We start from the raw sequence: 25,140 nt of genomic DNA, 5'->3' as shown, positions 1-25,140 counted from the left end.
TGCCTGCCCCAGTCCTGCCCACTGGGTTTGGGCAGCATTAGACTCCTTGCAGAGTGGCCAGCTGCACTGTCCTGGCAAAGGGATGGCATGTGCTCCCTGCATGCCCCAGCTTCTCCTGCCAGGGCTACGTTTCCAGCGGTGTGTGCCCAAGCCACGTACAAAGGACGGGCCGCTGGCAGGAGGTGGGATGCATAGGCAGAGGGAAGGCTTGTGAAGTGAGGAGGGATCCTCTGGAGGCAGGGCAACGCTATACAGGACCTGGGAGACTAGGACAAGAAGCTAAGCTGGACCTGGAGAGCAGCAGGGAGCCAATGGGGCATTTGAAGAGGGGGACAATGACCTAGACTGAGCAGCATGCGAGGACAGTGCTGCTCTCAACAGCCCAGGGCATGGGGTGGGAGAGTCTTCATAGACCTTCCCTTTTTGACTTCCCTTCCCTACACAGAACTGAGGCAGCGCTGCCCCGGCCAAGTAGGGCTGAATGCAGCTTGTGCCCCTGGAGCCTGTCCATGCCGCTCAGCGCCCCAGGGTTTCAATAGCTGGAATCCCAGCGGCTGTTCTGGCCAAGTTGTGCTGTGTGGGAATCAGTGTTGCCAGCTCTAGTGGTTTAATCATGAGTTTTATGCTATCTGGTGGTTTCCTCAAAACCTGGAGTCACGTGATCACACGAGACCCTTGGCTTTCACCCAGAAAAATACGCTTCTGACCTTCATTTTTGCAGAGAAAAGCTTGAAAATGTGACGTGCTCGAAAATCAGAAGGCAAATAAAAAGAACTGTAAACTTATTAATTTTTACAAGCTTCTTATTTTTAAGCCAGTGATTTTTTTGAGGGGCGGGGGGCCTGGCTCATGATTTTCGAACACCTGGGGTTGGCAATGCTGGGAGCTCCACTCACGGGCCACCCTTGCTCCTGGAGCTGTGGTGGATTCTGCAAGATGGAAGATTAACCCAGTCCTGCTCCTGGGCTGTGCTTCCAATTTCAGGACATTCTGGACTGCCACCTCCATCGCTGGGTGCCAGGGCTCGTGGATCCAGGAGTCTCGGCATGAGAACTGTATGTGTCCTCCGCTGTCGCTCATCTTTGTGTAACCTTCTGTCAACCTGGGTCGTGAACTTTCAAGGAGAAGGGGAGAGTGACCGATTGAAGCTGATGACCCAGCCTTTTCTGGCTATCACTAGAAAACTGGCAGAAGAAGTGAAGGGTAGACCGCCTCTGAATGAAGTCCTTGCTACACTTTTTACCTCGTATCACTTTCATTAGAAACTCTCACTTCCTATGACATTTATATTTTTGGCCACATACCTATGTGTTGTTTGAAAGCACAAGACTGTCTTTGTTCTTTTGAACTTTATATTGCTGAAACCTTGCTACCTACCTCCAGCACTACAGCTAGAATGGAAGACCACTCTTTTTCTGTGTGTCCCATTATTTTGCAGATTTTAACAACAAAAGAAAAGAAGAAAATTGCAATAACCCTATTTAAAAAAACATATTTTTTTTTTTAAAAAGAGAAGAAATTTGCTAGAACCCCAGCACCAAAGTTAATGATGGACAAACATTGGAATGAGGCCAAATCTGAGCGAGGAAGTGATGTCATGGTTATTTGGGATGACATGGGAAATGATGTCCCAGTTAGCTGTGGAACTGTTTCCAAAAAAACCAAAGTCCTTCGACTGTTTTTTGAGAGGAATGTGTGAAGGAAATAAGAATGTTTAAGATTGTCTTAAAAGATGCAACTTTTCTTCTCTGTGCTTCCGAGCTTTTAAAGTTGATTGTGTTGCTTTTCTCTTGATACTTGAGTGATTCAAACAGGATGGTGTATTACATGTCATTTAATCTCCTCAAGATCAGAGTAAAGGCAGTGACAAATCTGCACTTCTGTCTTGGGAGAAGTCCAGAAAATAGCATGAGGGTTTTTTTTTTCTCTACTTATTTGTAATGCTTTAACATGAGTGATATAATATATCTAAATATATATGAGCTCTCTCGCGCTCTCTATCTCCCAGTAAAATATCTCAGCCACACCCCCTGCTTGCACCCCATTTTTCAGCTGACAGTATCACACGGTTTAGGACCTTCAAGCTTTCTATTTATTGAATAAGGTTAGACCTAAGTGCACTTTGGTCTTGAGTTTTCTGAAGCCCTTGGAATCGCCACCCCCTAGTCTGAGGACTTTAAAAACAAGAGGCAAATGGTTAATAGAGTATTCCAGTTGCTGCTTTTTTGATGGTGGATCATCATGTCCCAGAGCCCTGGGGACTTTGGAATAACTACAACTGAGAACTGCCTTGGCTTAATGTCTGGAAAAACAGTCTAGGATATTTTTGGTTCCTAGGTTGTATGTGATCACATGATGACATACAGAATCCTGAGGCTACTCTCCCAGGTCAGACCACAGGTGACTTCCCCCTTCTACACCGTGCTTCCTTGGGCCTCTTCCTGACGTGGTTCCCTCCGCTCTGTGGGCTCCCATGGCACCGTTATTCCCCAGGACATGCTGTGCTTGCTCCTTCCAAAAGAACTTAAGACCAAAAGGTGGCTTTTTGCAAATTACATTTAACATAAGTTATTAATTGAAAAATAAAACATCTCCCAGATGGGAAGAGGCCAGACAATCTGAAAAGCCGGAAGACTGACCATTATTCAGAGAGAATTCATTTATTAAACAAATTTGTTAGCTGCACCTTAGTGTATCCATAGAAACACAGTTGGCCTTTTACAACCTCTGGCTTGGCTGAGGAGCACAATAAGGACCTGATTCTGTGTGATGCTGAGCACCCGTAACTCTTATTAATATCACAGGATTGGACTCTACAGGGCCCACCCTGTGCTTACTGAAGTCATTATCAAGGCTTCAGGGGGCTTTGGAACAGGCCCTGTGTCTACTCCTTTGCTGTCCCTTCACTGCATCCGTTCCACATCCGATAAAATGACCAGATCTCCACTGGTTTTTTGGTGTAACAGAAATAACACTATTGCAGTGGAATATTATGCAAGGATCAGTGGTTCCTGCGTTAACAATGTGTGCCTTGGCTTTGCCTTGCTATTTGTGGCAGTGAGACCGTTATCTGATGGCAATGTTACCTTTGTCTGTCCACTGATGTTATCTCTTCAGCATCTTCTGGTCCATTTGAGTTGATGGCTCCTATATCCTCCTCTGTCATTTTGTCCGTGTCCAATTCAGGGGCCATGTTCTCCTTTTTCTAATGGAGTTGTGTATGCTGGTCAAATCCATTCTTGTGAAGTCAGGTTCAAATCTCAGGTAAAACAAAACAAACCCACCTAGACAGCACATATGTACGTGCTCCAACCTGCCAGTCAGCTCCTTCATGGGTCCTTCATAGGAGCTCAGTCATATGGTCCAACTATCAAGCCGCTTTCCCCCGCTTCCGTGCCCTGACATGACAGAAACTGCGCCTTCATGGATGTTATTCATAGGCAGAATTTTTTTCCAATGGGGCCTAAGGGCATTAGACACCAGTCTCCTCTTGACTTTCAGTGGGAGTTGGGCTCCTAACTCACTTAGCTCCTTTGAAATCCCCAGCTATAGATGTTCAGGCCAAAGGGAAGATTATGATCCAACCTCCTGCCTTATAAACAATCTCTACCAAATATAATATTTTTTTTAAAGCACTGACCAATAGACTCCTTGTTCTTCTACTGGCTTTTCCTGTTGCTCTAAGCTCCACCGAGATCCATATAGCACAAGAGCATGTCACCATCTCTGTATGTACCAGAGAACTGGCATTTGGAATTCATAGTGTTGTTTCCATGTCTTTTTAAATGAACACAATTCTGGAGTGAAATAAGCATGGCTTTTTCCAGTTTTTAATATTGTAGTAATTGTTCTGAACCTTATCACTTCATGTATCCACAGCCATATCCTATGCCAGGTCCGCTGTTGTACAAAAAATATGTACTTGAGTTACTTTGAATAAAGACAGTAAAAAACCTAAGGTTCATGGTTGGATACATTTCACAAGATTAATATTCTTGACCATTATAATCCCTTTTCTTTCTAGGATAAAGGTGGATCATATGACTGAAGATGGTACAGATCCTAGAGGGCTCCGAGTTAGGAAAATAGTGTGTGTGAATTCGGGTTAACGTTGGATGTAAGGCAAATGGCAGTTTACTCCCATGACCCAACTATTCCATTATGTGGTTTTCTTAGAGACCATCTAACTAGTCACTTAGCTGGTTCCTCACAAGTTCTTGACTTGTTTCTAAAACATAAGTAATCCACTCAATCTGTAACCTCATTTATTCCACAGCGTTCTACCGCTAGAGCAGAGCATAGGTCTGCCTAGTCCAATAAATTGCCTCTAGTAATGGTTTCTGCCTGAATTAAACTCAACACCCATAAGGTTTTGATTAATCTAATTTGAATGACACTTACCCCCTAGATCACCAAGTGACAGTGATGCCTTTCGATAATGCATTGTATTTCTCCAATGTTGCTTTGAGATGATGATTTCAAAGGGAGTGGAGATAGATACAAGGTATGTTTGTTACATTATAATTGAATTACTGTAACTGAAGTGTGTAATATAACCCCCCCCCAACCACCTTAAATGCAACATTGGTTAAATATCCCCCACCCCCTGCTTTAATTTCTCGTTAAAGGGGAAGGATGGGGGTGAGAGCTGCACATTTTATATACGGACAACACAAATGCTTTGCCATAAATATAGCTGTGTTACACCTTTTCTAGGTAATATTGCCGTGATGGCAGTGTTCTGTATATAGACAGGATGTATATAACTCCTGGCTTATCACAAATGTTTTTCTAAATTGGCCTGTTTGCTTTGCCTTGGCACCCATCTGTGACAATCAAGCTCCATTATGTAGCATTATCTTTTTTGCAACAGCTGTTGCTCTTAAAAGGGCATTTTTATACAGTCCATTCAGATTGTCAAGGTCTTGAAAATCTCCTAGTATCAGAAAATGAGTCATTAGGGGATGGCCGTTTCCAAAGCACATTTAATCTGTGTATTACTTCATCCCCAAATGGATTTACCCTCCAGTACGATCAAAGTGTGTGGAACCAATTACTACCCAGACCCGTTACAGCTCTTTCTGAGCAACATTCTCTTGTAATCCAATCTCTTCTTCATCCATACTGGCATCCAGACAGTCCTAATGTGACTCTTCTGTTGGATGACTTTGATCCTGGGATCATGTATGGTGTAGCAGGCTGTACCTCTCTAGTGCTCCCTTGGGGCGAGAAGAGACGCTGCTCCTGTCTGAGCCCGGAGCACAGCCCTCTGGCTATGCTGTTTAGGGCCTCTGCTCCCGTATAGGGGGGTTAAAGTCTAAGCCAAAAAGTTAGTATGCTTCTGCAGCCCACGAGAAGCACAGTCCTAGGCCTTCAGGAAAGGGGGGGAAGAAACATACCGACCCGTCTTTCTGCGAGAGCCTGGGTGGTGAAAGCTCTCAAGCTGTTTTCCCCCTGTCAGAAATCTCTTTTTCCAGGGGCCAGGGAGCTCTGAGTTGTAGTCCTGTTCCTTCCGAGTGCATGTGCAGTAAGAAAACCACCTGCCCCTAGGGGTATCTGTGCAATGACTGCCCAGAGCGCCCTGCTCTCCGAACTCTGTGTGCCACTCAAACAGTACGTGGAGCCCACCTGCTTTGGCCAGCTCAGCATAATGCTTTGTTGCCCTGAAATGGCCCATGGGAGAAAGGGATGTCAGCAGCGCCCCTTGAACCCAGCTTAACCTTCACCATTGCTTTGTCTCGGGCTCCCCCTACCCCTCCCTGCTTCCTGCCCATAGGGCTGGCCCAAGACCCCCCCATCTCCCCCATGTGTGAGACCGGCATAAGCTGCCCCCCCCCCATTGCCTGCCCCTGCGGGGTCAGCCCGAGGCCCCCTGCTGCCGCCTGTGCTGGGCTGGCCCGGCCCAAGCTACTCTCCCAAGCCCTCCCTCCCGCACAGGGCTGGCGTTGCCGCTTGTCCCCTCTTCTCCCCCCCCCCATATGTTCCTCCAGGCCCTGCTCAGGGTCACACCCCACTTTTTAGGCAAAACTGTGCATTTGTCCTGTTTGCTCTTGCCAACTGAGCCTTAAAAAAGGGACAGTCCTGGCCAAAACGGGACATACGATCACCCTAGTCTTTGGCTCAGTGTCTGATCGGCTCTGACAGCAGCGATGGCTGGGATTAGCAGCACTGAACAGGGGCAGGGGACAGGCCAGTTCTCAGGGCCATTGTCCTACAGCTGGCCCCTATACTTAGCCGTAGGAGAGAGCTGGGTTAGGCCCTTGTGTACCGCAGCTCCACCCAGCTCAGACCCGGGGGGATGTCAGACGGGGAGAGATGGGTGGCGGAGGGCACTGCTGAAGGGAGAAAGAGAGAGATGACTCCTAACAGAGGGAACAGTGAGGGAGGGGGATGTCCGAGAGAGGCCCAGTGTGAAGGGAGACCTTGGCACAAGGAAGCTGCATTGGAGAAGCGTGTTTGATTTCCAGGCAGCGAAGGCCCCTCCTAGGGACGGACCAGGAACGTGACATTTGTTGGGGATTGGTGATCGTGTGAGGTCCAAATGCAGACCCAGTCCCAGCTGCTGTCCCTTTTAGGGTTTCCCCCATTAGTGGTTCTCTCACCCGGGATGGTAGCTTTGCACAGGGGCGCATAGCTGCTTGCGCAAAGTTGCCGTGTCAGGCGAGACGTCACAGCGAGATGCAGATTGATGCTGCTATGGAGCAGGGCAGGTTTTTGCTTCTGGGTCCAGCAGGAAATATTTACTCCCCAACCAAAAGCAGTTCCCTCAGAAGCGGGCCGTGTGACGGAGACGAGGGCTCACCAAACCTGGTGGGAGAGGAGGCGATGAAATACTCCCAACATCCCTCTGATGGCACAGTCACACAGGCTGGAGCTTGGCTTCTAGCCCTGCGGCCCCCTCCCAGTCCCACCCCCCGGCCAAGCCAGCATTCCAGACCGTTTAAACACTGCCATGTTCCCAGATAAAAATGAAAATGTCAACACAGCCGGGCCTGTGAACACAGCTCAGTTCGTTAAGAGTAACATTATTCATACACGGTGGTTCCAGAAAGCCAGTGCGCTACGGCCAATGTTTTCAGCTGTGGGTGCACAGCTGTAGGCCCTTACATCCAAATGCAAAAATCAGACCCTTGCTCTACATGAATTTTTGTGCCGAGGGGTGCGTATTTAAGTTTGAAAATGTTGGCTTCCACTTTTCTGCGCCTCAGGTTCCCCAGAATCACAGAGCTTAGAAGCAACCGCCTGTCCGGTCATTTGGTCCAGCTCCGTAACTGTCGCTGGTACTGCAATAGCATGTAAAGCCCCCAACCAGCTCAGCACCCCCAGTACATGATGGTCCCTCAAAGCATGGCTAACTGGCACAAGACAGCCGAGCACAAGCAGGCTGGGAAGATAGAGCGAGGGGGTGGGTGTTGCCTGTAAGGGTTAGGGCTCGCCCTGGGGCTGTAGGAGTTCGCCCTGGGGCTGTAAAAGCTGCAGGTTTGAATCTCCACTCTGCACTTTGGAGCAGGGCTTGAGCCTGACTTCCCATGCTCCAGGGGAATGCCCTAGCCTCTGGCTCAATAAATATCTAACTAGTTATACAACGTCCAGCTCCCGCAGGAGAGTTTGAGAGAGTAGCCAATTGCCTGCTGCTTAGGGACATGGCTTCTAGTCCCTGCTCCAAATCAGGCAGAGCAGTGGTTTGAATCCCAGCTGCATGTACTGGGCTATTGGCTATGATGGGGCAGATGTGTGTGGCTCCTATTTTCCCTGAAACAGGGTGCCCCTGGCTTAGGCGCCTCGCTCCAGGAGAGGGTACGCAGTTGAGAAAAAAAGCAGAGATAGGTGCCTTCTTCTAGCCCATCCGTCAGGCTTGGAGGAGCTGGGTTTAAGCCCTGCCCCTCGCTGCAGCATGTCCTACTGCCTAACGTAGGTGGCTCCCCCAACGCTGTGACGGGTGTGTGAGTGCAGCCCCTGAGCTAGCTTTGATCCCGCTCGATCACCGCTAGCTCAAGTGACATTAGCAGCGTAGCTGTGGCAGCGTGGGCTCGCAGCGCCTTTCGCGACCAACTCCGCCCAGGACCCTGAGTAGACGTGAGCGGCGAGCCCGTGCTGCGCTGCTGGGGTTACTCAAGCTAGGTTGGTGCAGGCTGGCTTGGGGAGGGCTATGCCTGCTGCAATCACACCTCCCAGGGCCGTGCAGACGTACCCTCGCTTCGCTGGCTTCTGAGAATCCCTTCTTTCGGCACTTAACTCACCCCGGGCAACGCATGGGAAGGCTGGGCCCACCAGGGAGCAGAGCAGCCGGGAGCTGACAGTGACTCTACCCCAAAGGACCATCTCATCCCCAGGGCTTTCTGCAGCCCGCAGAGGGGAAGCACCCGAGAGAGTAACAGTGCTCGGCAACCAGCACACACATTGTGTGGCTGCGAAACGATCATGCCCCAATGCTTTGGCTGTGCTACGGACCCGGGGGGAGGGCATTAGCTACGGCACAGACCCCTCCCAGGTGGCAGGCTGAGAAGGGATACAGGGCCTTTAAGAGGGGGGTTTAGAGACACTCAAGCCAGACTTAGCCCGGCACCTCGCTAGCATTTACAAATGGCAGCTCGCTCCCTGCCCGGGGCTGCCCCTGTCTCAGTGAATGACCCTGTTTGATGAGCAGCGCCGTGAACTCCACAGGCTGCTAAAGCAACCGGTCCTCCGGCGGGCTGGAGCAAGGCTTCTCCGTGACCGGGAGTCTGACGTGTATGAGGAGCCTGAGACTCACGGACTGGGGCTAGCAGGAGCGGGCCCAACCCGTTCACCAAGGGCACTCAGCTCCTATTGGCTTAACCTGAGGGGCTTAGGCCCGCACAGAATCAGGCCTTAAAGAGACGCCTACATAACATGCCTAGGTCTCATGCTTGCACTTGCTGCAGCCTGTGTCCTGCGTCCATCGGGGTCCCTGCAGCCGGCAACTCCAAGTCAGAAAATCCTTGTTCTCCCGCTCGGGGCTTAAACCATTGATGTTTGGCTGGGAAGTGCTTGTGACTTAACACCATCGCTGCTAGGATGTACAAGCTCTGCCATAGCAACCTCGAGCCCCTCCCTTTGGGGCAGCCTGTCCCCTTCTTCCTCTCTCCACTCTAGGGTTGCCCCCTTTCCCAGCAGGCCTTAAATAGGGCAGAGCCAAGCAGCTGCAGCCCTACTGGAGCCATTTTGCACTGGTCGCTGCCTTTCTGAGCTGGTAAGTCTCCTTAGCGCCTGCTGTGTGTTTGCTAAGAATGTGGTGTTTTCTCCCAGCTGCCTTGTGCTACTGACAAAGCATCTCCCTGGAGCTGCCAAAATTCCTTCTAAGATCCTTTCATTTTTCCTAAATGCTTTTCCTTGCCCAAACCCCACTGGGCTAAATGCAGCCCGGCTGCAGTGCCATTGACACCCCACCCCCGACTTACACCCAGGATGACTTTAGCACCCCTGTTTACACACCCACACCTTGTAGCGTAAATTGATTGCTCCCCTCCACTAGCACGGGCTGGCTAAAAGAGCAGGTCCAAAGCAGGCTATGTGGGTCATCTTGTCTTGTAACAACTACCTAAAACCAAGTGAGTAATTTCTGCTTTGAAAAGCTGACCTAGAAATCCAGCAGGATGGGTTCTATCAATCACTTGTCAAAGGTAATATACCTTAGAGAGAGAACTTGTGCATGAGAGTTTCTTTCCCTCCTGTCTGATGCTCTCATTCTGCTTGTCTAAAGCATTTCTTTGGTATGAATAACCTGTGCCAGGATTAGGCTGTGAATTAACTAGGCCAGAGGCTTTGAATGCTCATTTACCTCCCCCAGTTCTGGGTTGGCTTAGTAAGTCTGACTGGTCCCAGCTGTTTGGTGAGTGGACAATATGGCTCAGCTCTGAGGGCTGTTCACACACAGGCTAATCGCTGCCTGCAAAGAGCTGGCGTGTTTTTCACGGTGCCCTGGTGGCATACACAAGGAGTGCTTTGCACGGCCATTGCTCCTCGCTCAGCACAGACATGATTAAATGTGGCTCTGAGCCAAAAGCCCTGAATGGTGGAAAATTCGTAAGAAAGCAAATCTGGCTCCAAAGGTTCTGGCTGAGCCCTCTGTGTACTATGGGCTGATCTGAACTCCGGGGATGGTCAGATCCAGATTCTGAACCAGTAGTGCCAATTCAGGTATTTCAGGGGAGGGGGAAGCAAACTCCAGTCCCTTTACTTCTGGACAGCAGGCACCCCATTCCTGTCCTCACTCATTCCCTGCTCCCCCCAGGGCTCCTGGGTCTTCCTTGGCCAGGGAGCCTCCCTCTCTCCTACCCACACAGCACGTGAGCTGGTGCTGCCAGGACAGGAGTCGAGTTCTCGCCAGGCTCCCCTGCGGTACAGAAAGAGAATCCGTGTGCTAGGTCACAGCACCATTTGGCCCAGCCAATTCTCTGTGTAGAGGAGTGGCCAGGCCAACTTGGCTTGGTGGTGTGACCTCATGCACGAGATCATATCACCACGCTCTGAAATTTGGCCTGGCTGTCCCTCCGCCTGTACGCGCCAGACTGCTCGGGCAGCACCATATACGTTAGTATGGGATCACTGCTTAAAAGTGGTCAGGCCATGACCCCCCAGCTCCTGGGCCTATGGAGCTTTGAGCAAGTGCTAAGAACTTGGAGGGGCATTCACCCTCACCCCCACCCCCACCAGCAGGCAATCTAACCCTCTCCCCAGATAGGTCTGTCTTCCCAAACAGGCAGCTCACATTACGTACCCACAGGGCCCATCAAAGAGAGGAAACTAACAGTCAGCAGGGTTTGATCAGGCAGGAAGTACAGCTGTTTGGTTGGCACTTGCAGGCTCCCCACAGACCCTTAACTATGCCCAGCTGGTTCTTACCAGACTCTAGAGAACAGCCATGGCTGTCTGCATTGCCTAAGTCATGCCCGGGGAGTGCTGCTTATGCAGAGATTCCTGCTAAGAACTCAGAGTAAGGTCTATGAGGGAGCAGGTAGCTAAGCACATTAGCCTGACAGGAACTGTGTACTTCAGTGCATTGATCCTCATGTCCCCTTCTCTACCCATCATCCCTTGGTACCTTACACACTGCAAGAGGAGCAGGGTGCTTGAGAATCCCTCCCACTCACTGCAGAGGACTGCACCTAGTGCTTAACCCTGGACTCCATGCTCTGCCTTCCCAGAAGCAAACATGCAACGCTGGCAGCTGAGCGGGCCACAGACATGGTGACAAGGACAAAGGTGTGAAGTGACATGGGATCCATTTCATGAACCTGCATAAAAAGGCTTCCACAGCTGCTGCTTTAAGCATGTACAGCGGAAATAAAAGTGGAACTCCAGGCATGTAATGGACGGGGCGGAGAGGGTCTGATGTTTGTGTGAACTGAGGCAGGCATGAAAGGTCTGCGGTGCCTATGAAATCCCTAATTCACTGACCAGCTGGGCCTCTGAATTCCAAGGGGACATGGAGGAAGGACTGGTGTTTTAATGAATCTAGTTCTATCATTTGTAGTAGTTTGTCAGTGGAGCCCTTTACTCCCAAATATTTAAGGCACTGCCTCAGGGGGAACGGGTGTTGTCCATTTGTGCATGAAGATTAGAGCAAACAGCTGGAGACTGTCCGTGGTGCCAAAAGGATAGATTCATAAACCATGCATCAATATTGCCACCTACAGATCTGTGGAGAACCACTGCTCTGCTTCTTCTGCTCTCTCCCACTAGTGCTGTATTGCCATCAAATGATGCCTTCAAAAACAGCCTGGCAGTGACATCTAGTGCCCTCAGCAGGGCAAAGGAGATACATGCTCTGTCACCCCTAGTTTCCGCAACTATACTACATGAAACTAAAAAATGTTTAGAGTATCGCAAAATGAATTTGCTTTGTGCAGTTGGTCTTTTGCTTGGGGATGCTAACACTGGAGGAGATCCTCAGTGCAAGTCTGACTTAGGAAAATAATACTTCTGTGGATCTCGACAGTGAAGTATGATTTCAAATCCTTTCTTTAGTGATTCTATTAGCCTCAGTTTGCAGGTGAGGAAATGGAGATGCTGAGGTTAGCTGGCTTGCTCAAGGTTCCTGTGTTAGCGCTCAGAGAGCACCCATCAGGATCCTAACTTCCAGCAAGGAAATGCCTGGTCCTCACTTGTGCCATGTGAGAAGTCGCCAATTTTCAAACTTATTTAGTTCAACCACTTTAGTATTTCAAGCTGCCGAATGTAACCCTGAGCCATGCCGCCTCCGTTGTACGCTGGGGTCAGGGTCACTAGGGATGATGCCTACGAAGGAAAGAGCCCAGCTTGGCTGCAGGATCAAGGTTAATTTGGCAGTTACGAGTTGGGAGTCACTGGCAGAGGAATAGGCATGGAACCCCAGGATACTGCGTTTGCTTGTCACGGCAATCATTTCATTGGGGTTCACGGGTAAGAAAGGGAAGTGAAATCAAGCGGCAGCTACCCATTCAAACTGGGTTATTTCCTGTGAGCAGAAGATGCCAATCTGAACGCCACCTGAAGCATTCGGTTACCTTTCAAATGTATTATGTTCCCTATGGACACCCACGTTCCCCCAAGAGAGACAGCCAGTCTGTACGCTTGTTATACTTGTCCCCACAAGACAAGCTAGTGTGGTGCAATCTGACAGGTGTCACCACCTTCTGGCTCCCAGATCCCACATCAGCTTTTTAATGTCCTGCTTTGTTTCACACAGTGATGGGCAATAACCTGACCTAACCCACACCAGACATCTCACAGGTTTTTTCTTTCTGAAGAGCTCAAGTTTATTTGGCTCGGCATCCACGCCAGTTACTGGTACAGCTGCTCGTCAGAGCACTAGCTGAGCTTGCTAAAAACCTCAAATGCGACAGGCGTTGTCGGGCTTCCGAATGTCCAGGGAGCAGAATGCAACCAAACTCAATGGAACCTTATCCATCCCCAGCATTTAAAATACTCTCCCCACCACTCCCTTGGGCAAGAGCTGCATCAGAGCAACCCCCATCAACGCTGCTCTGGGTTCATCCAACCAACACAATGCTCACTCCCAATTTCCTCTCCCAGGGTGGAGCATGCTGGCTGCACTGCTCCTCCAGCCAAATCCTGAGGTCTTGACTCAGGCAGCCCTCAGAATACGTCAGCAGGTGGGCCTCTGGGAGGGAGGAATTCCCCAGGAGACTCACTTCCTCCCCACGCAAGGATCCCCACCAAAGAAAGGGCTAGAAATAAGATGGTAATGCAGGAAGATGATGCTTGCAGTAGACTAGTGCAGTGACCGTTCACTTCTGGATGCCTCGGTTCCCAGCTGAAAAGAGGTCATCTCTGATCAATCTAATCACTCTGACCTAGTTCTCTGTGGGCTTTTGCTTGCATCCCAAAACCACCACATGCTTTGGACTAGCAGAAGTGATGGACCAGGACTGTCATGGCAAGGCTGATCCAGGTCACACTGGAGATTCTTTGGCAGAATTGTGTGGGAAGCTTGTAGTGTCTGCTGGGGTCTTGTCTGGCTCTAGCCAGGGTCAATAGCAAGGCAATTTCCCAAGCACTAAAATTAACACTAAGAAAGTTGTATACAAACAAGGCCGTTCCTGAACGGTGGCCCGGCTGGACAGGACGAGGAAATGGCTAGGAGTAGGTGTGCCCCCTAAGATATTTGGGAGAAACTTAGACTATCCAGCTTAGGCATGAGATAGACAATCCTCAGAAGGGGAGGACAAAGCAAGCAGACCCCTGTGTGCGCTCTGGTTCTTGTTGCCTCTGGCAATGAGAGGAGAGCAGAAAACCAGGCAGTGCCAGCAGGGAATGAGTCTGGCTGGGTTCACTTGTTTATTTTAACTTAATACTTAATCATTAAAGGCCAAATCCTAAGTTCTTACTCAGGTAAAACTCCCGCTCTCTTCACCAGGAGTTTGCCCTGGGAAAGACCCTTTGGCTTTGCCCCATAGCTCCTTACACTGTAGTACAGGGCTGGATCCTGGCTTGGAAAGGGAGGGAGCTGCTATGCTGCTTCTCTACTTAGTGAGTTTATATCAAGGTGGAAAAAAGAAGATACTGGTTTAAATTCCCTGCTCGTGGCTTAGTGGCTAAAGGGGGAAGGCCCCGCAGGGGCAGGAAGCAATGGCGCGGCTACATGTTCAGTCTTCTCTGCAACGCGCGATGCAGCAGGTGAAGCCCGGGGTGACGCACTGTGCTGCTGTTCCATACACAGATACGGCCCGGCCCCTCTTCCCCGGCCCATGGACTGCTCTGGCACCCTGCTGTGGGAGGGGCCCCGTGTAGGCCCACGCAGAGTTATTTCCTTGGTGCTGTGGCTCTCCCAAACCTATGCGAGTTTTACGCTATGCCACCAAAGCCACAACGGGTGCCCCCCGATGTCCTGGGTGTGGCTCTCACTGCAGGTTAAGAGCATCAGTGGAGTGCTTTCTCTGGTCTTTTCTGCACAGGAAACAGAGTCCCTGCCATTCACGTCTGTGAGGTTCAGCACCAGCTCAGTCCTCTCCTGCTCAATTCTTTTTTCACTCAAGCACATGAAGCTCCAGGGAACTCGGGTCTGAACTGGGCTCTGAGCTCCACAGACTGGGGGCAGATCATTCCCCGGCAGCTGGTCATGTGTCCAGCTCTCGCCGCAGTTTGACAATTTCCAGTAAGAGTTTCTCTTTCTCCAGCACGATCTTTTCCTTCTGCAGCTGCAAGGTCTCTTTCTGCAGCTCCAGGATCTCGGTGTGCAGCCGGCTGTGCTTCTCCCAAAGCTCCTTGGCTGGCCCGACACAACCCCTCTGGCTGGGCAGCGAATCTTCGGTCACAGATGCGCTTGCTGAACAAACCAAACAACAACCCCCCAAATGGTTAAAGCAAACGGAGTCAAGAGAATACAGAAACGGCGGTTCATCCCAGAAACCAGCCCCTGTGGGGCAACGTCGCACCCGCCACAAACAGCAGGATCCAACCTCCTCAAAATAAGGGTCATGCCCCAGTTCTGCCAGGACCAGTGACCTAATGCTGCTCTGTCTGCATCCAGGAAAGCTCGTCCAGGCTACAGGAAGCAGCTCTACAGAGATGCCCTTTCTGATCTAACACCCCTGTGTCTCTCTCTCCTATCTTCTCTCGTCTTTCCCTGGTTACCTCTGGCCTCTTTTCCTCCCCCCCCCCACCTTGGTACTCCCCTCCTGTTACCCACATAATTTACCTAGATATGAGACGTGTGGTAGCTCTGATGTCCTAGAACCACTAGTCGTGCCAAGCATCAAATAGTGGTGAGGCCTGTAGTGCCTGGTGCTACAAACGGGCATTTAAAGCTGTACTGGCACCTTACGACTAATTTCACTTAGTGCTGCCAGTGAGCCAGGCCATGGGACAGCCTCCCATGCAATCCCAGGGGGATGAACAGCAAGCAAAGTCAGCATGGGCTTGTGTGCTCAGGGTGTGACCCTGCCCCGAGAGCAGATGAAGGTTCTTTCAAGCTGCCCGAGCATACGTAAGGTGGAGGGTGGGGCTGTCTTAATGGCAATGGGAGATCTGCAGCTGCTCTTCCCAGGGGGGTAAGCCCTGCCCCTTCTGTCAGGTTTAACCATAGTGCCATGCGGAGGTTGTTAACACTGGCTGGGGCAGGCCACTGCCAACTTATGCTGAAGTTCTAAGCAGCCTGTTTGGCAAGCTGGACAGAAGCAGAGCTGGAGACGCCCTCACTGCAGTGGGCTGAAGGGAGCGAGTGATGCCTTAACGCCAATGTCCATTCTGTCTTCAGGAAGGAGCATGGTCACACAGACAGCAGAGTGGGGTGAAATGTGATTCATTGGAGAATGAGTGGGAATACGGGGCAGATCTGTGGCACGATTCTACGCATGATCCGGAGCTTCAGGACAGTTTAGCAACACTAAAAACAGACACAGGGAACTTCTCCCCAGCCTCAAATTGTACATCTACTCTCTTAAAAGCAGCGGGTCTCAAACTGAGGGTCATGACCCCTCGGGGCTGTAAGGTTATGATGTGGGGGGTCGTGAGCTGTCAGCCTCCACCCCCAAACCCTGCTTCACCTCCAGCATTTATAATAGCATTAAATATTAAAACATGTGTTTTTAATTTATAAGGGGGGGGTTGTACTCAGAGACTTGCTGTGTGAAAGGGGTCACCAATACAAAAGTTTGAGAACCACTGCTTAAAAGCAAGGTGTCCCTTCTCGCTGGATTTGACCTGTTCCAGCTGACCCGCATTTCGTCTCTAGCTACAATAGTAAGGAACCAAGATGGTTCTAAGCCAGCAGTTCTCAAACTGTGGGTCAGGACTCCAATGTGGGCCGGGGTCACCAGGGCTGGCTTAGACGTGCTGGGGTCTGGGGTCGAAGCCCGAGCCCCACTGCCCGGGGCCAAAGCCCAAGAGCTTCAGCCCTGGGCAGTGTGGTTCAGGTTACAGGACCTCAGCCTGGGGCTGAAGCCCTTTGGCTTGGGCTTTGCTTCCCCCTCCCCCCCCACCTGGGGCGATGGGGCTTGGGCTTTGGCCCTCCCATCTGGGGTGTGTGGCTCGTGTGGGCTCAGACTTCACTCCCTCCTCCTGGGGTCGTGTAGTAATTTTTGTTGTCAGAAGGGGGTTGCAGCGCAATGAAGTTTGAGAACCCCAGTTCTAAGCTGTTTACAACTCTGGGCACTGGGATGGAAATAGTATTTGTCACTTGACTGTTATCACAGCTGGAGCAGGGGAGAACAGGGCTGTATTTCTGCAAAGGCATCTTAATAGTGGTAGTAGGAAAAATGCTCCCTGACGGACTGGAGACACAAACACACCCCTGGGGGCACTGCTCACTGACTCAGAGCCATTCTCCGGGGAGACGTGTTTGGCCCAAGCACTTGGCAATGGGCTGGGAGGAAAGGTCCATTCTTGGGAATTCTGGGCATCTTAAAATCTATTATAAATGGTCGCTTGATAGCAACATGCTCCTCTCATGGCAAGCATGGCCTGCTTAGGAAGGGGTGGTGCCTATTAATGACACTCCATAACAGAGGGCAAAGCGGCACAGGCAGCTCTATCACCAGGGTAAGACCAAGTACAAATCCTGACTCAGGTCACATGTGAAATGAGATTGGTGCCTCTTCCCACCCACCAGGTGACCTGTCACTGATGGAAACTTGTACTCCAGACAGGAGCAGGGCAGTGACTGGTCAGGGCTGAGAGATACTGGCAGAGCTCACATGGCTCCGGCTCAGAATAGGCTGAGTTCTGCTCTTGGTGACACGGGTAAGTATCCAGAGTAGCTCTGCTGAACTGCATGTAGCATCTACAGCTATATGTGGCGTAACGGGAGGCAGGATTGGGCCCGTTTGCCAGGCTGCTGCTAGTAACTAATAGCCTCTTCCTTTCACGCACCAATTAAAATACTGCTGGGAAGGAGGAGGAGGAGCCGGGCACTGTGTGGCCTGGCTAGCGGGCGTGGCTGTCTCACCATTATCATCCATTGCTGTGTGGATGCCTTCGGAGCTGGGGCTGTCAGTCCTGCTGCTTTGTGTGACTGGGCTTGAGATGACCCCTAGGCAAGGCCATTCGAATACAGGGCTCAAAGGGCACTTGATCTTATAGGCCAGTGCAAAGTCTGGGGAGCAGTTCAGAGGCACCGGAGTCCTGCCAGGAGCAGGCACCTCAGGTCCACGGCTCGGTGGCGAGGTCGTCCTGGGAATTGGCACAGGGTGTGTCTCAGCTACGGGCGCACAAGTCAGCGGAGGATCCTTACTGGGGCCCAACAGTCTCTTTTCCACACTCTCTTGAGATCCACCCAAGCACAAATCGCTGGGCTGCGGGTCCCCTGGCGCACGGATGAAGCTCTTTCCTGGACAGCCAGTCCCTGGTGCCATTTCTTTGTCTGCGTCCAAAAGGACTTCCGTTTTGCAGAGCAGTTTGTTCCCCTGGCTCAGCTGAAGCCCATCATTCTGGCTGTGGAGGAATAAGTCTGACGAAGACTCCCGCATCCCCTCCGCTGCGCAGAGAGGCACTGAGGTTCCAGCCAGGCCGCTGGATGGCTTTGTTCTGAACCCAGCGCCCAGAAGCAACGGTTCTGCCAGCTCCGGCCCTGTCTTATTGAAGAGAGCAAAGATGTTGTGGAAGAGCCTCTCCTGGGGCCGCTGCCTCAACAAGGGGTGTTTCACTGTGGTCAGCTCCTTGCGGGCGTCAATGACCATGTTATGCCACTTCTTGCGGATTTCGTCAGGCGTGCGCTGCACGAGCGGGCTGAGGGAGTTGACGGCAGCAGTGATCTCTTCCCACGCTCGCTGACGGTCCATCATGTTCCTGTAGCGCCCGCTCTTGGGGATCAGGATGTCCTTGCGCAGGCTGAATTCTTCAAGGATGAGGAACTTCTCTTCTTCGGAAAACTTGAGTCTTTTTGGCTTGGCTGTGGTCATGTTGCCCCTGCGATTCAATTACAAGTCACCATTATGGCACTATTTACCGTGAGATCCCGCTTAACTGTAGTGCATGGATGAGGCTCCTACTGAGCCCAGGTGGTAGAAGAGGATATTGTACAAGGTGGATCGTGACTCCATCCAAGTTTGGGGTTTTTGGGAGCAATCAATTGGTTGATAATTATGTTTCAACCATCAATACCCATAGGACCCTCTGCAGCTTTAAGTTCAGGTGATTTAAGCACGTAAATAAGATTACCCTACGATTAGATAACCTGGCTTTAGCCACAGATCCAGCTGGGCGCCTCACAAACAGCGGTGGCTGAACTTTGCCTAACCAAGGGCCTCACTGACAAACTGCCACAGCCTGAGAGGTGCACAGGATCTGCGTCCAACTGAGCTGCCTGCCGCCACACTGGCCTTTAAGGCCAAAGTGAGGCCTGGCGGAGCACCGGTCCCAGCCCGCAACACAGCAGCTTCATCCAGCAAGGCCCATCATGGAGTCTGCATCTTAAAAGCACGAAATCCCTCCTATTAAGCAGCTACCCTATATAACCATATAGAATCTCACAGGGCTTTATGAAGGAAGGTAAATATCATTAATTACCACATTAAATGCAGGGAAACTGAGGCAAAGGAAGGTGAAGCAACTGGTGTCCCAGAGCAAGCCGAGGACTAGAACCCTGGACTCCTGACTCCCCATCCTGTTCTCCATGGAAGTATAGCCCACAAGGACTACAGCTTGCTGGGATCAGCAAGCAGTAGCTCACATGGGCATCAGCTGTCCCTGAAGGCCGGACCTTTGTACTGAAAGTGCCACCTGTTACTTTGAGCTGGAGAATTACAAGCTGCATCCAGCCAGCTCTGCAGCTCTCTATTGTTTTGTCAGATTTGTAGCATATGCTCCTTGGGGCAGGGATCAGGCCTTCAAAGGCACCCATGTCAGAGAGAGAGAGAGACAGGAGGGTCATCACCTCAACGCTGGGAACTTTGACCCACTAGGACACTTCCTGACACATGGTCCATCTAGCCCAGCATCCCGTCCCTGTGCAGGGGCCAGCACCGATGCTGCAGAAGAAGGTGTAAAAGCACCCCTCAAATGCACAATTACGCAATAACCCCCTGATAGGGGAAATTTCTTCCTAATCCTTAATTCCTAGTGCCTGGCTGATGCCCCGAAGCACTAGCGTTTAGCTCCCTTATGTTTTTTCTCCTGGTGCCTGAAACTCCAGATGCTTTTATTGCTGGTCTAAACCCTTAACTGTGCTGGGCCCTACTGAGCTCTTTCCCGCACCAGTATCCAGTGGGGGTGAGTTCCGCCGGCTAACGAACTGCGGGGCAGCGCGCGCTGGGGGCGGTCCCCTCGCTGGGGTGGCCCCGCACCTCTGAAGATGGGGCGCAGCGCAGGCCCATTGCACGCCGGGAGCGGCTTCCTGCGCAGGGGCTGCGCCTCGGGGCCGCAGGCGCGGCCGGCGGCTAGGCTGGGGCGAGCCCGCGGGGCCCGGCCCGGCCGCGGGGCGGCACCTACCTGCCTGCGGCGCTCGCATGCCGGCGGCCGGAAGCGGGAGCCGGGGGAGGCGGCGGCCGCCCCGGGCCCAGCTCGGCAGGAAGCGGGGGGTTGCCACGTATCCCGTGACACGCGGGGCCGCCGTGGCCACGCCCCGGCTTGGCTCCGGGATCCCGGCCGGGCCCTGCCCCGTCGCTGGGGCTCGCTCCCGGTCCCGCCGCCCAGCCCGAGCGCGGCCTTAGCCCCCTGCCCAGCCGGAGGGGCAGTGACCGGCCCCGGCCCCGGCCCGGGGGCTCTCTGGTTTCCTCGCCCAGCAGCCCGCTGCCGCCGGCTCCCCTTCCCCGGCCGGGTCTTTCTTCCCGGGCCGCTCACTGCTCCTCTGCCCCGCTCCCCCCGACCAGGGGCCGTGTTTCCTGGGGATGGTGCGGGTGCTGGAGCCAGCCCTTAATGCGGCAGAAGCTGGGGGAGGGAAATCGGGGAGCCGCACGAGCAGCAGGAAGGGAGCCCTGGTGGGTAAGGGCGGGTGTCAGAGCCCAGGCACATGCCAGTCGGTGGTGAATGGAGTGGGGAGGGGGGTGTACCTGTGATGGAGCAGAGATTATGAGGTCAGGGGGAACTCCTGCAAGTGTTCGAGCCTTTCAGGGATTGGCCTGCGACCGATATTTAATATTTTCAGCCATGGCTTTGGCTCAAAAAATAGGTGTGTGCTAATGAACTTTGCTGACCACACAGAGCTGGGCAGCATCGCCACTGCAGAGGATGATCAGAATATTATACAGGAAGACTCGGATGACCTAGAGGACTGGAGCGATAGACGTGGGATGAAATTTAATGGTACAAAGTGTGAGGTCGGGCCGTGCACACAGGGGCGGGTAAGAATTTCTGCTACAAGATGGGGGCTCATCAGTCGGAAACAACAGAGAAGGAGAAAGCCCTGGGTGTGCTGGTTGATTACAGGTTGACTATGAGCCATCAAATGTACTGTGGGCCAGGGCTTAGGCCTGGGGGGGCCAGGGCCCACCCACTTAGCATCCAGGCCCAACTCCGGCTTGGCTCTGCCCCACTCCACCCAGGGAGCGGGGTTGGGGAGTGGGGGCTTGTCCCACTCTGCCTGCGTGCAAGCCCCCGCGTCCCGGCCCCGCTTCCCAGCTGGAGTGGAGCAGGTGGGGGTGCCCATTTTTCCAGGGCCCCTCAATTGGCTGAGGCCCCTGGGCATGGCCCTGTTGGCCCAGTGGCTAATCTGCCACTGGGAGGAGGGCGGGCGAGTGGCGGTGGCAGAGGAGGTAAAAAGGTAAGCCTGCTGCCTCTGGCAGCCGGGCCCGGTGTGGGGCAGTGGGATGGGGAGGGGTGCCTTGTGCGCTGGAGAGCGGCGTCTCCTCCCAGAGCTGGGTGTGTGCCAGGGCCCTCAGGGTCCCTGGTCAGAGCATCCATTGCCCCCAAGGCCGGCTGGAGGGGGAGGGCGGGCTCACCGATCCCTCCTGCCCTCCAGCCCCCCTGTCATTGCCCACCCACCTGAAGTTGGGGCCCACCCAAATGTCCCATCCTGGCTACGCCACTGCTCTGGGCATAAAAATGGCATATGTGGTCCTAATGTGTAGCAAGTGAGGTATTTCCAGAAGAGATAGGATGTATTAATGCCATTGTGCCAGGCACTGGAAAGACCTCACCTGGAATACTATGCATAATTCTGATCACCCATGTTCAGGGAAGCTGAATTCAAACTGGAGCAGGTGCAGAGAAGGGCCACTAGAAAGATCAGGGGACTGGAGAGCTGAATGTCGGTGAGGAGACTAAAAGAGCTTGTTTTGTTCAGCGTAGGAAAGTGAATGCTGAAAGGGGATATGATTGCTCCCTATAAGAACATCCATACTGGGTCAGACCAAAGATCCATCTAGCCCAGTATCCTGTCTTCTGAAAATGGCCAATACTAGGTGCTCTGGAGGGAATGAACAGAACAGGTAATCATCAAGTGATCCATCCCCTGTGGCCCATTCCCAGCTTCTGGCAGAGGCTAGGGACACCATCCCTGCCCATCCTGGCTAATAGCCATTGATGCACCTATCCTCCATGAATTTATCTAGTTCTTTTTTGAACCCTGTTATAGTCTTGGCCTTCACAACATCCTCTGGAGAGGAGTTCCACAGGTTGACTGTGAGTTATGTGAAAAAATACTTTTGTTTTAAATCTGCTGCCTATTAATTTCATTTGGTGACCCCTAGTTCTTGTGTTATGAGGAGTAAATAACACTTCCTTATTTACTTTCTCCTCACCAGTCATGATTTTATAGACCTCAATTATATCCCCCCTTAGTCATCTCTTTTCCAAGCTGAAAAGTCCCAGTCTTATTAACCTTTCCTCATATGGCAGCTGTTCCATACCCCTAATCATTTTTGTTGCCCTTTTCTGAACCTTTTCCAATTCCAATATATATTTTTTGAGATGGGGCGACCACATCTGTACGCAGTATTCAAGATGTAGGCGTATCATGGATTTATATAGAGGCAATATGATATTTTCTGTCTTATCTATCCCTTTCTTAATGATTCCCAAATTTTGTTAGCTTTTTTGACTGCCTCTGCACATTGGGTGGATGTTTTCAGAGAACTATCCACAATGACTCCAAGATCGCTTTCTTGAGTGGTAACAGCTAATTTAGACCCCATCATTTTATATGTATAGTTGGGATTATGTTTTCCAATGTGCATTACTTTGCATTTATCAACATTGAATTTCAGGAATAAATACATGAGGAGGGTAAACACCAGGGACGGTGAAGAGCTATTTAAGGTAGAGAGCAATGTTGGCACAAGAACAAATGGGTATAAGCTGGCCATGAATAAACTTAGGCTGGCAATGAGACAAAGGTTTCTAACCATCAGAAGTGCGAAGTTCTGGAGTGGCCTCCCAATAGGCATATGGGGGGGGGGGGGCAAACAATCTAACTAGTTTTAAGATGGGGCTTGATCAGTTTATGACTGGGCTTGTATTTTATGAATGGAATTGTGGGCACATTGGACCCTTTATAAACAGGTAAAGGAGTTGGGAAGTGAAGTGATGGGGTTACCTGTGACAGCAGGAGACTGGACTTGACGACCCAGGAGGTTCCTTTAAGTTCTGTATCTTAATTCTCGTTTGAAATGGCCTAAAACTAAAATGTCAGGCTCTTAATCTGAATGTCAGGCTTTAAAAATGTTATTTCCAAAACATTTTGAAAATAACACTTTTCTGCCATGGCCGTTGCTTTGTGTATTTTAAGTCCTGTAGGAGTGATTAGCACAGCTGAGTTCACTTCCCTAACGAGGCTTTAGATGTTTCATTGAAGTATCGGTGATAGACAGAGAGTCAGTCAGCCTGGGACTTTAGTTCCTACAACGAGGGGAGCGAAGGAAAGTTGTAGCAGCCCTGACTGTGTGTGTGTGATCTGCTCTCAGCTGGGATCAGCTCCTGTGCATATTCCCCACCCTCTCACTACATCATACTGGAGAGTGACATGTGAAGGGTCCCTTCTGTACTCTGAGGACAGGAACTCTGGGACAGAGGCTGAATCAGTGAGGCACGTGCTCAACAGAGATGAGATGGAAGGCTCTGTTGGTATGGGATTGTTGTTGCACCAGCAGTTTGGACTAGAGTTAGACCATAAGTGAAGCAGCAACTAAGCTTTGAGAGTCAGAGACTAACAGTTGAGGAATCAGAGGGCATTTGCTAACTGTATTTTCCATTTGAAAAGCCTTTCAATCAGACACCCAGATTGCTTTATAGCACTGAGTAATAGCAACACTCAAGTAGGACTCTTTATTAGCGATAAAGTCCAAGCGACACTTTATTCAGCCAAAAGCATGTTTATTGACTCCTTATAACAGGAGCCACAAACCTGGATAAAAAACAGTGAAATAAGAGCAGGTGAGCAGGGGGATCGGAGTTTGAGATGTGACCTCTGTCCTTCGAGACGTGTTCTCTCTGGTCCTTCGGGGAGTAGTGCATCCAACCCTCCTCATTACAGGGAAGGCTGTCTTGACCTGAGAATATTGGGCATACCAAGGAGCCCATGCCTTTCAGGTAGAGAGGAGCAGAAACATGGGCTAAGACCATCACTGGTATTTTATGTTGGTAGTAATGTAATTTGTAAAGCTGCCCTCTGAATGAAGAACTGGAAGCTGTCACCTCCTGGCCTGATCCAGAGAATGTGTGGTTGATAAAATAAGTCTGAGGAACCAAGCTAACCTGAGGGGGAAAGGGGCCTGGATCCCGGGTAGTAGGACAGTGTACCACTTCCCTTTCCTGGCTGGTGAATGGGGAGCACCTGAGTTACATCAATAACCTACCAGTTCTGGATGGCTCCCAGCAGAGGAGAAATCAGGAAGGTGAGCACAGAGATCCAGCAGTGTCTCAGAACAGACATCTAAAGCACAGTGTGAAGAGAGCACACTCTGCCCCTTGGCTAATGGCTCATGGTAACTCAGTACAACACAGTTCTGCCACCCAGGATGATCAGACAGCTCTTACTGAGAACCTTGTATCTGTGATCCCATAGTCTAAACTGAAGGTGGGGGCCATTCCATGCTGGGCCAGCAGTTCCTGGACCAGCACAAGCTCACTTCTCAGCTCCTGGGAAGTGCAGTGGATCTCTGAAGCACTGATGTGGGTCCTTTCCAGGCCATCCAGAGCGTGGGCCAGAAGTGTAGCCTTCACCAGTAGCGCTGTGACAGCAGCATGCACCTTTGCACACCCCAGAGCTTTCATATGCAAAGGTGCAATGGCCTCTAAAAGGGAGCAGAACAAGGCATTAATAGGGTTAGGGTGTGTATAGGATCAGTGGCCATCAAAAGTAATGTATAGAGACAGACGAGAGGGCAAATATTCCTGTTCTCACTGTCCCATCCTCTCCATGAGCCAAATTCCCATGTACGCCAGAGTGCAGATAAAGCACCACGCTGCTGCAGCAGGAGTTGAGCTGTCACTGAAAAACCAATGCCGCCCTCAGTGCCGCCTTGACATGCACTCCCAGCAGCAGCATGACGGTGCAGAGCCATGAATACCCACCAGGGACTGCTGGCTTTTTTCTGTTCCTGGCACAGGTGAATTCCAAGAACACCTGACTTGGCCTGTCCGCATATGGCCCAGACATGGGCTTGTGCTTAAGCCTGTGCTAAGCTCTGTTAGTTATTTAGTTTTCTTCATTTACATAAATGCCAGGCAGCTCCACTGGGCGTTTGCCTCAGCTTACCTTTGCTGCATGGAGCACGGCCAGCCCCTCCCCAGCATGACAGCTCTAGT

At 51.4% G+C, this 25,140-nt stretch overlaps 1 protein-coding gene and 1 pseudogene across 1 annotated transcript in view; one reads left to right on the top strand and one right to left on the bottom strand.

The window, feature by feature from the left end:
• Positions 1-1,090, top strand: part of LOC135890568 (somatomedin-B and thrombospondin type-1 domain-containing protein-like) — a 30,824-nt pseudogene extending 29,734 nt beyond the window's left edge.
• Positions 1,091-23,695: 22,605 nt separating this feature from the next.
• LOC135890331 (tRNA (32-2'-O)-methyltransferase regulator THADA-like) overlaps positions 23,696-25,140 on the bottom strand; it is a 39,175-nt gene continuing 37,730 nt past the window's right edge. Inside the window, exon 31 of the mRNA XM_065417697.1 lies at positions 23,696-24,626. Within this exon, the coding sequence (XP_065273769.1) occupies positions 24,355-24,626 (272 nt within the window). The 3' untranslated portion in view covers positions 23,696-24,354. The remainder of the gene's footprint in view (positions 24,627-25,140) is intronic.

Source organism: Emys orbicularis, chromosome 16 (genome assembly GCF_028017835.1).
Source record: "Emys orbicularis isolate rEmyOrb1 chromosome 16, rEmyOrb1.hap1, whole genome shotgun sequence".
Taxonomy (NCBI): Eukaryota; Metazoa; Chordata; order Testudines; family Emydidae; genus Emys; species Emys orbicularis.
This window is presented reverse-complemented; position numbering and strand designations above follow the sequence as displayed.